Source organism: Perissodus microlepis, chromosome 11, assembly GCF_051167445.1.
Source record: "Perissodus microlepis isolate ML-2025 ecotype Zambia chromosome 11, ASM5116744v1, whole genome shotgun sequence".
In the NCBI taxonomy this organism is placed as follows: domain Eukaryota; kingdom Metazoa; phylum Chordata; class Actinopteri; order Cichliformes; family Cichlidae; genus Perissodus; species Perissodus microlepis.
This window is the reverse complement of record NC_140471.1, coordinates 13,809,152-13,824,097: the sequence shown is the minus strand read 5'-3', so window position 1 is coordinate 13,824,097 and position 14,946 is coordinate 13,809,152. Positions and strand designations below refer to the sequence as shown.

At 41.0% G+C, this 14,946-nt stretch overlaps 1 protein-coding gene and 1 non-coding gene across 4 annotated transcripts; both read right to left on the bottom strand.

Annotated features, from left to right (window-relative positions):
- Positions 1-44: 44 nt before the first annotated feature.
- Positions 45-14,885, bottom strand: atad2 (ATPase family AAA domain containing 2). Of its 3 annotated transcripts, none has more exons than XM_084945088.1 (30): positions 14,220-14,885; positions 13,043-13,176; positions 12,654-12,709; positions 12,352-12,538; positions 12,128-12,221; positions 11,897-11,978; positions 11,136-11,309; positions 10,905-11,025; positions 10,527-10,541; positions 8,942-9,043; positions 8,604-8,712; positions 8,378-8,493; positions 7,089-7,263; positions 6,799-6,887; positions 6,293-6,452; positions 6,045-6,135; positions 5,661-5,838; positions 5,418-5,554; positions 5,105-5,231; positions 4,710-4,896; positions 3,879-4,064; positions 3,545-3,680; positions 3,122-3,318; positions 2,671-2,830; positions 2,428-2,550; positions 1,985-2,155; positions 1,174-1,884; positions 792-925; positions 477-605; positions 45-251 (listed from the first exon to the last, which is right to left on the bottom strand). In XM_084945088.1, exons 1-30 carry the CDS (start codon positions 14,415-14,417, stop codon positions 219-221), a joined length of 4,512 nt encoding a protein of 1,503 aa, XP_084801214.1. In that variant the 5' UTR covers positions 14,418-14,885; the 3' UTR covers positions 45-218. The 3 variants fall into 3 exon arrangements, with proteins under 3 accessions (XP_084801214.1, XP_084801215.1, XP_084801216.1); XM_084945089.1 differs by having other exon boundaries at positions 1,180-1,884; XM_084945090.1 differs by lacking the exon at positions 10,527-10,541.
- LOC146377382 (small nucleolar RNA SNORA5) lies at positions 4,451-4,587 on the bottom strand. The gene has a single exon (XR_014801755.1). It is a non-coding gene; the product is annotated as a small nucleolar RNA SNORA5 (small nucleolar RNA).
- Positions 14,886-14,946: the final 61 nt, after the last annotated feature.

Sequence of the window (14,946 nt, the reverse complement as noted above, 5' to 3'; positions counted from 1 at the left end):
CAGCTTGGGGGTAAAAAAAAAAAAAAGAAGGCACACAACAATAGTTAGAGGAAACCCATTTAATTAAATATAAACATGAGAAGTAGTACAAAGTATTAGCTAATGCAAATATAGGTGCCTGTGGATTTCTATGAAAATAGAACCAATTTGTTTCTATTTACACATATGGAAGGATGGGAATAACTATTAAAAATGACATTGCTGTTCATGTGGACATGTCAACAGAAGTCTTCAATTTCTTGCTCCATCTCCTAATAAAACAAACACACAAGGGAAGAACTACAGATTAGGAACATTAAAATACTAAAGCAAAAGTAGACATCTTTGAAAATAAAATACAAAACAAAACTGATCAACAAAGTTCAATTGTGATAAAATACTCATAATCATACGGAGACCCATCGTTAAAGTTATCAGTTACACCAACTCAGAATATCTCCAGGAGCAAAGTTTACCAACGCTCCTCCAGTAATCACCTGTATTAGTGCAGTTTTGTTGTAGTCTCGTCTGTGTCTATAGATGCTCTGGCAGAGCAGAGCATACAGTTTCTCCAGCTTATACACCTCATAGCCTTCTGTTTTAGTTACCACCTGCTCCAACAGCACCTGAAAACACACAGGACAAAAAAAGGAATGGAATTACACATTTACAATATATATATATATATATATATATATATATATATATATATATATATATATATATATATGTATGTAGAGAGAGAGAGAGAGAGAAATCTGCAGCTGAGCAGTTCTCTTTTTTTCTCGTTGTCAGCACACACTACACAGCACCTTTAATTTGTCTTTGTCCACAACTACAGGAGGGGTTTCCTCGTCCAAGATCTGCAGAGCTTTGTCCACATTGATCATCTGCTGCTGCAGCACAGCGTTTTTCAGAGCCCGAGTCATTCGCCTCACGTTCCGCTCTGAGACACCAAACAGACATGCACACACAGGAAAACACACAAAATGTTTACACGATTGTAACAGATGATAGCCTGCTGGTATTTTCACTCTGAGGCCCAAGGACTGTGGTCTAGAAGCACTATACTAGTAATCTGTTTTCCCTGCTGGACATGACGTGTGCTTTTTTCCCCTTTCAGCAACATTTTCAACTAAACATCTGGTGTCACATTAAATGTGAGAAACCAGTCTTAGTGTGTTGACATCCAACCTGTGCCTGTGTCCTCCTCTCCTCTGGCAGCTGTGCAGGCATCTGTGGTTGAGGATTCTTCCACCTCCATTGGTTCAGCAGTGATGTTCTGCTCTGCCTCCTCTTCTGTAACTACCTTGATGTTTTCTTCCTGGCCTACACAGCGACTCGGCTCAGTCTGAGTTTTTGACAAGTTTAGAGTTTGAGCATCTACTGCGCGGGGATGCTGGTTATCTGCTTCAGCCTCACTGTAGCTGTGCTTGTTAGTGTTCACTGAAAGAGGTTTGTGGTTCTCTTCTGCTTCCTGTCCTAACAGCTTGTTTTCCTCTAAGTGATGTGCGACAGCATCGTCCACCTTCTCTTGTTCATTCTGCGTCTTGCTGTGATTTTCCAGTTTTGCTTTTTCACATGAGTTGACCTCATCTTCAGAATCTGTTTTTTTCTCCACTCTCCCCTCCTCACTGCTTTGTATTTTCTCAGAAAGTCCTAAACCATCTATGTGAGTTTCTGCAGGTTCTGACTCTGCATCAGCTATTGTATGATCCTCCTCTGCTCCATCGCCCTCATCACGTTCTTCTCCTGCTTTCTCAACTTCATCCTCATCATCTCCATCCTCTTCCTCCTCATCGGACCCAAGCTGATCATCATTTTTGGACACGTGAGGAGAAATGGACTTCTTCTTTGCATAGTAGCCAGTAGACCATCGGCTCTTCCGACGTTTCTTCTTCTGGGCTGGGGGGAAAAAAATGTTGTAATCCATAAACTGAGTGATTATTTGCAACTGATTTACGTGTATGATTATTTGCTACTGATTTAAGTGTATGATCTTTACCTGTATTTTTGGGCGTTGTAAAAGCAGAGGAACATGGATTATTAGTAGCTGGAACTGTGGATCCATCCAGCTGCTGTGAGCTGCTGTCAGTGATCTTAGCCTCAGCAGGAGATTTGGACTGTTTGGGAAGGACGTGGTAGAAGGAGGGAGTAAATCGTGCAGTGGAACAACCTGAGGTAGTCAAAAATAGAAATATGTACACTTTTACTTGTTTAAAACTGCAAATGAACTGCTCCTTAAGGAAACCTGAGAGAAACAGAGTTTGTTATATCACATTAAAACTAAAAATTTCAGATTACTCAAGGTTTTTTTTTTATATAGCCATTATTGATTGAACCCAGATTGTTTATTTTATAACTGAGCTAAACCAAACAGTCTTTTTAATTCCATTGTACCAGGACAAATGTCAATAATCATGCACACACACAGAGACGCAAACTGACCTCTTGCTCTGCGTGACTCCTTGGTCTCCTCACAAAGCTTCTCAAAATCTTCATCCAGTTCATCTTTGATGATAGCATGGACTGTGTCTTTCAGTGCACATGCTCTGTGCCGTATCTGACGATCTGAGGAAATACAAACATTTACACTCCACACAGCCTATGTGTGAGCACTTTGTATTTCACTGATCCTTCTCTTATCCATGGTGTGTGTGCATGTGTGTGTCTGTTGTTCACTGTGTGTACCTGAGGGATCCCTGTCTGGGTTGTATTCGAGGGCATTCTGCCAGATGAGATCCACGTCCTGAAGGAACTCTTTGACTGTTCCGTACTGATGGAGGTCTATCCTGGAGAGGACTGTTGACAGGTCCATAGGCTTCTTGATCACTTCAGCATAATCTGGAACCTGAAACACAGGACAGATGCTGAGTGAAGGAAAGAGATGAAACCAAACATTTCAGAGGATCTCAGAGGACAAAATCGGTTGATATGAGCACTGCAGTAAATTGCACATTAAACTTGTCATTTGTGGGGATAGGTTTGCTGCCCCCCAGTGGCAGTATCTAAATACATACTTTAGCTAGGCAAATCTTTAACCTTCAGTCATTGCTCCCCTCCTGAAATATTCTCTACTGTAGTAAACCAGTGCTGTCTAAGGCATTGTTGGAGTACAATGTAATAATAATAGCACTACTACCTCCTCTAAATCCACTGGCTTTGTAAAAGCCTTGAAGCGCTTATCTTGGGACAGACGGTTGGTGACATCACGTAAAAAGAGGCGAAGCTCTCTGAGGGTGTCTTCCTCCTGCTCCTCCAATCTCTGAGTCTCCTCTTGTGTTAGCTGACGTGGAGCTGGTGGAGGGGCGACTGGCAGCACTTCCAATGCATGAAGCACTGAGACAAGTGAAGAGTTGCCAGATTTAATTCAATTATGTTTTGCAAGAGACAAAATGTATATCTTGGAAGCATCCGCTTTTAGCTTCCATCTAGGATAAGATGAACATTACCGCACTGTGCGACCATATGAACAGATGTTGCACACTTAAACTACAAGACTGCTGCTTTGAGCCAATTTTAGTCATGAGCTGGGAGATATGTTAGTATGAATGTCTAGGCTTACCAGCTTTCTTTTTTGAGACAGGGGCCTTAGCAGCCTGGTTGAGGATTAGATCCTCAAAGAAGTCTCTTCTTTCCCTACTGGTGGGGACCTGAACTTGGAAAACCTCTCCGTACTCAAGCCGAAACAGCTCCTGTACCTGAGATGAAGAAGGTGAAAGGTGAGAATACCGCAGATGAATGCAGCTCTAAATTTTGGCGGGCCCTTTTGCATTCAGTAAAAACAGAGACACTGATTTATTACACCTTGTAAGAACATTTGACAAAGCAGATAATAACTGTTTATCCTCTGGCACATTTGCAACCCATGAAACAGAGCATTACTCGTCTTTCCATACCTCAGTGCTGAGTTGGTCATAACGGAGGCTGCAGGTAGCGAGCAGAAGGATAGGAGAGAAGGCCGGGATGGAGCTCAAGAGACTCAGGAAAGTAGCTCTTAAAGCAGGGCCAACTGTTTCCCACCACTGGCCAATGTGAGGGATGTACAGGATACTGGGGGAGGTTCTCTTGGCTTCAACAAAAATCTGCAGAACATGTGACAAGAGCAGTAAATTCTAATGCAATTGCAACATCTGGACTGAAATCTACAGACGTGGGTATGGACGTGTAACGGCCGTCAGTTCCCTGCCCCTCCTTCATTGTGACTAATCTATTCTGTGTGTTTTCCTTATGCTAAACGCTCCGCTTAAGCCTCGCCCAGGACTGGAGCATTAGTTTCTTCTGTCGTCTTCTCTTTTCTGCTCTCATGACCCTGACTGGACCAGTACCCCAGTCCCTGCTTCAATGATGCTGCACCATCAACCATACCTCCTGCTTAAAAGTGCAGCAAAGCAGGGTGGCTTATGATTGTGTGTGAGAAGCCTGCTGCCATGCATCACTGTAAAATAACAGCATCTTCTTTCATACACGCACTTGTCTGTAGTACATAATTATCCCCACTGCTCATGGTATAAGGAAGTGGAGCCCATGAACTACAGCTTTTCTGTGGCAGCCATTTTGGCCAGTGAGGTCCACTTAAAAGAACACACTGAATTTGACAAGACTGCAGTGGCAAAGATTGCCTCCAGACCACCTCAAGTCAACATGTACCTCTACATTTTCTTTAAATGCAAATGATCCAAATGTAACCATAATATCACATATTTAATTTGGCTTTATAGCTCATGTACCTGAGCACATGTCTCTTCTGGTGCAGTTGCGCTGGCTCCAAACAGCACAGCCATGTCCAGTGTGTACACCGTGAACTTCTCCAGAGCGTGGAGCACAGCAGGAGCTAGGTGAGAGCTCTGGCCTGAACCTGGTCTGCCCTCCAGCAGCAACCGGGGACGGTAGGATGTGGGCTGGCTCAACACGCTCCTACACAGGACGGACAGAGATACTGAGATGGTGAAGTAATAGGAATGTTTCACTTCAGTAACATCTGGGTCTCAGGCATTCCAGATAGCTAACAGAAAGGCAATGTAGAGACACAAAGTGGTAGAAGTAGATGGCCATTTAATTTAAAATTGATTTCAAACAGTACTTGTCAAAAATACCACCTTATATTTGAGACTATGTGTCCTACCTGTGGAGGTTCAGGAGGCCGTTAGCAGCAGGTGTTTTGTGTTGGGAGGTCTGTCCAATGGGGCAGACCTCAGAGTCCTCTTCCTCACTGAACATCAGATCATCATCAGATACAGCACAGGCCACATCTTGGATCACACAAACACAACAGGTAAATAATTACACCCTGAATAAAAGAAAATGAAAAAAGCTCTTTGTGTGTCACATCTTTTTATTGTTTCTCTCAGTCTTTGATTTCTTGAAAGAATTCCTATGATGAACATAACATGCGTGTAGCAACAGAGCAAGAATAACAAGGTAAAGCAGGACCGCACCTTGTTCCCTCTTTCTCTTTAAGCCCATCTCAGCATGCGGAAACACTCTGCTGACTGTGAGGAGGATGCTCTGCAGGGCTGCATTCAGCAGTGGACGAATGGCAGGTACCAGAGCCTTAGCTGGTGACACTACCGCTCTAAAATAAATAAATAAATTATCACAATCATTATCAAAAGTACTTAACAGTATGTATGCAGCAACCAGGCTGCATAAGGACTGTGAAGACAGCACTAAAACTTTACCTCTGGGCAGCAGGTACCATATTGGACATGGCAGACATAAAATCTTTGTTAGTGATGGAAATGGAGCTAACGTCAAGTACAAGTTTCTGTGATGAGGAGTAGATCTGTGGGTAGCGGCGCCGCAGTGCGCACAGGGCTGCCTCTGAAACGACCGCCTTGATGTCCGCTCCACAGTAACCTTAACAACAGACAGTTTATTAATAAGCAAACTTTAACCTGTATGGCCAGAAAACTTCATGTGATCGCTTCCTACATGAATTCAGGATTGTTAGTGTCTCAGGTTTATTCCTTCCTTCTTCCTATCACATTTCAACTTACTTATACAGTATGGACAACTATAACTTAATGAAGCATGTATCTGTACGTTACATGTGCTCAACTTACCAACACATTTATCTGCCAGTTCCTCCAGAAAAGCCTCAGAGAGTGGAGGAGTCCACTGTCTGGTATGGATCTTTAGAATCTCCTTTCTTGCCTGCCATACAACATAAGATGCCCACAATTCATGTTCAGAACGAGCAATGCTGCTTTTTTTCTACTCATGCTAATGTGCAGCAGTATTGAAAACTACTAATATTTACAAAATATTACCAATATTTACTATATCGTATTGCTGAAACTACATTCCTCACCTCTCTGTCGGGAAGGCCAAACAGGAACTCTCTGTCAAAGCGTCCGGGTCTTCTCAGAGCTGGGTCGATGGAGTCCAGCCTGTTCGTAGCTCCAATCACAACCACTTCTCCTCTACTGTCCAATCCATCCATCAGAGCCAGGAGGGTCGACACAATGGAGCTACAGACACAAAGGGTTAGATTTAGTTTTCATTAACAGTCTTCTCTGTAACAAAAAGGACACACAGTGACACAACAAGCCCTAAATATTAAGGCTCACTCTATCAAGGTACCTAACTGAGACAGTGTAAACTGGAAAAAACAAACAAACAAAATAAAGACCGTTCTGCTTCATTTTTCTGGTACGTTTTAGAGCTCTACATTTAGGAACTGAAAGAAGCTTCTGTAACAATTTCCTAATGTAAATTATACTTTATTCCTAATAAAATACACAAGCAAATGTTTATTTTACAGAGTTGTTAAATTTGAGATAAAGTCAAGACACATGCACTGCAAACAAGCCTGACCTGTGAATCTGGTCCTGACGGCTGGACCTGACTGGAGCCAAACCATCAATCTCATCAAAGAAAATGATGGAGGGACGCATCTGATATGCCTGGAAAGAACCCAGTAAGAACCTATTAACACCTGATACATGTACAGGTATTAAATTTTTAATTTACAATACAATACAATACAATTTTATTTATATAGCACATTTAAAAACCCGAAGGCACACCAAAGTGCTTCACAGTAATATGGAGAGTCAACATAAATAATTTAATTTTCAACATAAAGGCAGATGATTTCAGTTTACCTGGTCAAACAGGAGACGTAACTGTCTCTCAGATTCTCCAACCCACTTGCTGAGGCAGTCAGCTCCTTTCCTCATGAAGAACGAAACCTTTTTGTCGCCCTGACTGCACTCATTGGCTAAAGCTCTGGCTACAAGTGTTTTACCGGTGCCCGGAGGACCATAGAAGAGACAGCCCCTGAAAGACAAGAGAAAACCATAGCGATAGGGCTGTGTGATATGACCAAAATCTCATATCCCGATATAAGACATCTATCGTCCCGATAACGATATAAATCACGAAAATTTTAAATTTTCTGAAAATTCTGTGAATCTCGGGCAGCTCAACTTGCATGAAGTGTTTCCAGCTGCGCGTCATGTAGCTGGAGTCGAGTGTTTTAACCGATGCATGAAACGATACATTTTTAGACACAAGTTGTAACGGCCGCCGTTTTCTTTGTGAGTATTTATTACACACGTGCTGCGGGGAAAAGCCTGTTCTACCGTTTGAGTCTAAGGTTTATTTTTTAGCACCTGACGGCTCTTTTTTTGCTTCTCACCCGTAAATACTCTGCATACTCTTTCACGTGATTCAGTTTACTGAGTCTCAACAGGATCTTGAGCTTTATTCTGAAAGGTTTATGTGGAAAATAAACAAGCAGACACGGGATGATTTTATCGTCATTGTTGCTAACGACAACGCATAAAAACAGGCGCTTGTCCGTCTGTAGTGTGGTTATATTAAATATAAGAGAAAGAGAGAACTTTAAGAAATTAATATAGTCACTACAGTGACCATCAAAACAGTGAAAAAATATTGCCGTAAACAGTTTTTTTTGCGACACCACGAAACAAACGATAGCATAAAATGAAACGATAGACGTTTTTATATCGTCATCCGATATATATCGTTATATCGAACAGCCCTACATAGCGATGCGTGAGGCAGAAGCAAAACTCAAGACAGACAAAAGAGTGACACTAAACAACCAAAGAGCAAGAAAGTTTGCAGCAGAAAAAATACATTCACTGTTACAGGTGGAAGAGACCAGAAGAAAACTGGCACAATCCAGGAGATATTTTGGTTTCAAGATGTTTCAAACTTTATTATTAACTGAAATTATTCTAAGAAATAAACATGTTTGTGTAATATACTGTACTTGTATATATTGTATACATAGTGTAGTGTACTTTATGTAGCCTCATTATTTGGGAAAATAAATTGAAAAAAATCTTCAAACTACATTAAAAATAATGTGCAACCGTGACTTTTTGACACACAACTTTCTCCTGTTCACAAACACAATGCTTACCTGGGTGGCTGTATCTTGAACCTCTCAAACACCTCTGGGTAAAGCAGCGGGAACACCACCATCTCCTTTAGGGCTGAAATGTGTCTGCTCAAACCTCCGATGCTGTCAAAACGCACCTGATCGCATTCACAACAGAGTTACATTAGGATTACATGTTTAATGTGCTTTAGTGTAACATGTTTTTTCATTGCATCTGTTAATCAGGCCATTCTCTGACGCAGCTAACCGTCCTGTCAATCTGCATGGGGTCCACATCAGCGAGGCTAGCTCCGATCTTCATCCTGTCTTTGTGGATCCCCAGCAGGTCTTCTTTCACAAGGTTCATAGGTAGACATCTACAGGACACACAAACAAAAACTGTAAATAGCACCAGCATTTACATTTACATATTATTATAAAACACGACAATCAGGAGTTCTGGCATTCTCACTAATGAGTCACAAGGCTAACCACAACTTTTTCTTTAAAATGATTTTGTGCAACCCTTTATGTATTTCACATTGCAAAAAAAACAAAAAACAAAACAACAACAAAAAAACACCTTGATACACCTGCTGCTCTCACCTATTGACTGACCGGCTCCTGTTCTTACTCCTCCGTCTCTGAAATTGCTCGTCGTCTGAGGAGGACGACGTGGAGTCGCTGCTGTGGATGGCATGTCTCCTCCTGTGCACCAAAAGATGTGAACGCAGCTTATTGTAAACAAACAAGATGTATCAGCATGGAGGCAGGTTACTCTCACCAACAATGAGATTAGGATTAGAAGCCATCTGTAGCCACACATAAACTGTGACAAACAAAAAACAATACACCACCATTGGTCATCATTCATTAGTAGAAATCATATTGAGGAAAAAACAAAGCAAAATATCTGATTTGTACAAGTGTAGCAAAAACAGGAGTGACTCATCCAACCACTTTAGATGACACCATCACCTGACGATACCTGAGCAACACACAGGGAGAGCTTCACTTGCGGAAAACTTAAAAGGCTTGTGAGGCCAAACTAATTGCACAACATTCAAATGTTTTTAAAGTGACAGAAGTTTCAGATTAGATTTGCAGAAATGAAAACAAGTGCACCCAAAAAAAGCTGTCAAATGTAATACAAAGTAATACAAAAATAAACTAAAATAGAAAGCTAGGGCATTTGCTCTGTAACGAGCAACAGGGGAACATAAAACTAATTAATGAATAATCAAGTTAAGATTTTTCATTATCTACATTTTTCCACATGGTCAAGACTGATATTTAACATATGATTATTCACTGACGAGCTCAGATTTTTTACAGCAGCCTAAAAGAAATGCTCTAAAGTGCATAACGTTTGAATGAAGATTGGTTCATCATGTCTTTACTCACCACAGTATTTACTACTAACAGTAGAGGTGGGAATCACCATACATCCCACGATACGATATTATCACAATACTTAACTCACGATACGATATTATTGCAATTTTTAAAAATATTTTGCGATATTCAGATTCTGTACATAAAGGTAAAATTTATCAATATTCATTTTATCTAATATCAAAGTCTCGCACTCAGTCTTTCTCTCATTTCAGTCAGTTTTATTGTTGACAAACTGAACGGTTTGTATTACAGTCTAGTCCAACTTAGCTGAATGCAACCATCTGGTACAATTATAGCTATTCTGAACTATGCAATTTATGAAAACTATGCAGCCCCTTCAGCAACTGAAGAATTTGAAAGTAAATTAAAACAAAATATAATTTTACATTAAATAAAAAAAGTTTTAAACTTAATTAAAATAAAACATGTCTTAAATTAAAATAAGTAAACTGTCATGTTTATTGCTGCCATAAAAACAGTTAAACACATTTGGACAGTGTCAGGATTCTTGCTCAGAAAAAGGATCAACATGCTCTGAAGTCAGAGCACAAAAACTTTCTTTGTAACAAAATATCGATTTCTGCTGTCCCTGTATCGATACATTATTAGCAAACAAAATATCACGATACTACACAGTATCGATTTTTTCCCCCACCCCTAACTAACAGCAGAGTGAAACTCAAATGCACCAACAGCAATTACCAACAACCGCAGAGCTAACAAGGAGAGACTCTATTAAAGACAAACTACAAACACTGTAAACACTGACAAAGATGAGCAGTGAGGGTCTTACCTCTCAGAACTACTCCTGATGGTAGGAGGGGGAAAAAGAGAGGAAGAAAAGAGGATGGATTTGACATGCAGTGATTAGGCTAGCAACTAGTAGAAACAGTGTTATGGCTGTCAAAGAATCTGTTTGAAATCAAGCTTTTGCCAAACATTTTTGAGTATGTCTGAGATGAGGATCTAAACAGGTATGTGACTGTTTAAAAAAGTTCATAGATAACCTGAGAAAAGTGGACAATGTGCTAAAATAATCATGTCTGATTTAGTAATAAACATCTGTCACATGTACAAATTTAAGAAAAACAAAACATAACAACATGAGGTGTTACTCCTGCATATGCTGTATGTACAGGGTAATGTTCGGTAGCCGAGCTGTGACACTAACCTGCTGGTTCTCCTCCTGTTGTATGGGCTCCTCGGGGCTGTGGAGCTGAATCTGAACCTGCGCCTGGTAGATGAGGAGTGGTCCTTGAAGTACATGCTGCGCTTCCTGGTCTCTCTCGGTTCTACAAAAGAAAAGAAAGCATCCTTCAACAGTGCAACAAGACAAAAGCAATTCAAGCAATTATTCTAGTTAATCATGATGATGATCCACAGCTCTGAATGGACAGCATACCATCTAGTGGGGCCTGATAGCGGACCACGGTCTTTCGCTGTCTGAAGTCATAGCGTCTTTGGTTTTCTTCTTCCTCATCTTCAGCATCCTCATCATCTTCTTCTTCCTCCTCGTCATCTTCTCCATCTTCCTCCTCCTCTTCATCATCATCATCATTATCATCATCATCCCCTTCTGTGAATTCAATGAAAATGTAAAACAAAAATGAAACACCACATGACACTGCTGCTGTCCAAACCTGACTAAATGTTAAGGTTGATGTTGAGATTAATCCTCCCCTGAAGAAGATAAACTCAGATCAACAGCATGCCTTCAACTAGAAACGTTCCTGGTGACTAATAAACGTGAAAAAAAAATTAACTAACCGACTAGCCTAAAACTAACAAGCCCTTAGATATCAAGTTTTATTTGAGGAGCCTTTAATGGAAAATCTCAAAGCTGCCTAAACAAAAAAACGAGAAAGCGGTTTGTATCCGCAAAATAGCCAACAATAATAGCCCTAACAAAACTTTCAGGTCTTGATTAACAGAGTGATGGCATTTTTTTTTAATACAGTGACTGCAGCTCCATCTGGTGGCAAATGGCTGCATAATATTCAGGACACAAACCCTGCATTGGGTATCAATTCAAATGTTTACAATTAGATTAAACAACTGGTACGTCTGGTACTGAACAGTGACAGTAGCAAGTTGTGCACATTCCCACTGCACACAGTATTCCTAAACTGTGTTCCCAACATTACTAGACTTTAACCATCTCACCTTGGTTCTCTTTCTCAGTTTCTTTAGTCTTCACATTGTTCCTCAGAGACCTTCTCATTCTGCCACTCGTGTACACACTCAGCTGCACAGAGGAAACAGAAACAAACACTCATCAGTTCGACAGCTCAAAGATGGCTTCACACCGTCAGCTACTAGCTACCCACTCTCCATAAAAACACTACATTACAGAGCACCATGCAGAACTGTGAAGTTTCCTGTGTGGATTATCACCTCTTCCTTAGCGTCTCTATCCCGGTCTCGGTTCCCCAGCCTGCGTCTCATCTTCTGCATGTCGTCCATCTTCTGGAGAACAGCTTCAGCAGTGCTGAGGGACAAAGGAAGAATGGGACATTCATGCCTTATCTAATCCCTCATCAGCCCGCAGTGTATGGAACCGTGTTTGTTAAATACTACTAGAGATGACAGTTTTGCTGAGTGAATGCTGCTGAACTCACTTAGTAATTAGGCGGTCATACAGCACAGACTGGTTGCGGGAACCCAGTTTGTATCTGGTGATTCGAGAGCTGCGACGCACTGAGCGATGATCCTCATCTTCCTCCTCTTCTTCCTCCACTTCTGGGCTTCGTAGGTTAAAGCGGCTCCTCTTTGGAGTGGATGAGCCTTCCACTTCATCCGGAACATCTGGGATGCAAAACATAAGCTCTCCCAAGTTAGATGTATAGAGACTAATATAAAAATATATAAGTTACTCTACACTGCTTTAATTTAAAAGCATGGATTCTACAATACATGGTACCTGCTTGCTGCTTGCCATTCGATGCCTTTCCATCTCTCTGCAGCCTGGAAGATTTCCTGACAAATGATGACAAAATAATATTTTTCTTGTGTTATATTGCTGCATTTCATATACATTAAGCACTGATGGAAATCCACTGAGAACTAGATTTTGCATACAGCTGGTGAACTTGGATGGCAAAAATATTACAGTTTAAATTGGGCATTGATTCAGCTAGCTTACGAAAATATAAAAATCTCATTTTTATACCCATCCGTCATTTTAGTGAATGGCAGGTATTACACATTTAACACACAACCTTCAAATCTGCAGGTAGAGGCACCAGAGAGCTTGTTAAACAACACGACTAAAAAAATAATCAGTTAACAATGTGAGTGGTGTTGCATTACCTGGTACAGCAGCCTCCAACTTTGTCCTCATCAGCAGGGGAGCTGGTCTTGGGTCGCGAGTCCGCAAATGAGACCTCAAATTTAACCTTTTGCCCTCTGGTCCTCAGAGAGTGGTGGAGACCACTGTCCTCCCCCTGTTTCATATCAGCATGTCAGTGACACACAGTGCTGTTATAGTTTACAGAATATGTAGTCGGGAGTTAAAAGCTGCCTGTCCAATGAGTTAGGAAGTCAATCTCATGCTCAGATTAAGTGCAGTTAATGATTAACATTAGAGTGAAAAACTGATGTGCAGAGAGTGCACATCTACTAATCAGTTATCACCTGTGTACTGAAAGGACTGATTTATATATCATTAATTTACACAATTTATCTAGGTCACTTAAATTCCTTCACATGTAGTATCTTATATTTGAGATCACTCTTTAAAACGTGCTCACACACACACAAACACTAACATGTCTAACTCCAACTATGTTATGAGCTATAGGTAATTAATTCAAAGCAAATATAGCAAACCGAAGCTCTGACATGAATGCAAAGAGGACTGCTGGGTGGAAGTGATGGTCATATGACTGAACAGCTATAAACTTGCTTTCCTGTGCATTAAACACGATAGTATCTTGGTTTGCTCTAGTAACTAAACCACTATCTGCTCCTCTAGTGCTGCGGCTGACCTCGGTTCCTGCAACTATTTCTTTTCCATCAAGCAGATTTAAAAAGTACTTTTGTTATAAAGTAACAGACGGGTCTAAGATAAAGGTTAATGAAGAATTACTGAATGGACAGAAGCCTTATAATCTTTCTACTAACAATACAAACACGCACACGTAACTAACAGTGAGTTTAATTATGTGATATCATAAGATGTTGTTATATGATTATGAAACTTCACGGCAAATCAATAAGATGATTTAGTTAAGAAGTCATTTAGACTGCGATAATAAATGATTGTCACGGATGAATACTAAATAATGTGACTATGCTTTTAACTCTTTCGATACATCATGATAGGTAACAAAGCGTCAGTAACTTAGTAATGCAGCGGAGAGGATAGTTTTTAGCCAACTTAGCATGGTAGCTAAACTAGCACAGCAAAGTTGCATTCATAGCAGACTTATCCAACCAACAAACGGTTACTACTTATCTGACCAGCTGTTTCAGTGTGTGTTCTCACATTCGCAGTGTTGTTTTCAGGGCTGCTAAAGCTGTCATACGGGGCCCGGGAAGATCGGCTGAGCCGGGCGGACTTTCTCTGCGACGCGGGAAGCAGTGAGAGAAACTCGGAGCTCGTATCCAACTCAATCGACCTCCTCGTCGGTGTTGTCGCTACCGGCTCGGCTCCGACACTGCCGCTGCTGCGTAGTACCACCATCTTGGCTCTTAAACAACCTTATAATAACATGAACGACGAGCAATAAACCGCCAATCTACATTAAAATGACTGGCGGTTACGAAACCGCCGACACGTTACATGTAATGGTATATCCACCAGCTGACTCACACGAGCTCCTTACTAAAGCCTTGATTTCTGGCGCCATAAACGTCATCAGAGGTTATGAGGTAAGCGGCAACGGCCTGCCGCTCGCAAAAATAGATCTCCTAGCTAAATGCAAAGCGGAGTAATAAGATGAACTTTACACGGGTAGTGAAATTAACTGTTAAAGTAGATTTATTTTCATCATGTCGATAATACGGCGGGTTTGAATGGTCGCTGTAGCCACTCTTGGAACAGTCGCAGTATTCGTAAAAACATTAGGAAGCGGAGGGACACACTACAATTTGAAAAAAAGGTGTTCCGGCTCATGTTAGAGCGCGCTCTGCTGTGAAGTACGCGCTCATTTAAGTCCGCAGATATTCAAACGGCTCATTCACAGTTTGAACATAAAAACACCGCGATAAAG

Coding starts and splice junctions, on each gene's coding strand:
- atad2 (XM_084945088.1), bottom strand. CDS start 14,417: ATGGTGGTACTACGCAGCAGCGGCAGTGTCGGAGCCGAGCCGGTAGCG. Junction 6,136..6,292: donor TTGGCCTTCCCGACAGAGAG/GTGAGGAATGTA, acceptor GTTGTATGGCAG/GCAAGAAAGGAGATTCTAAA. Junction 4,065..4,709: donor CAGAAGAGACATGTGCTCAG/GTACATGAGCTA, acceptor CATGTTCTGCAG/ATTTTTGTTGAAGCCAAGAG.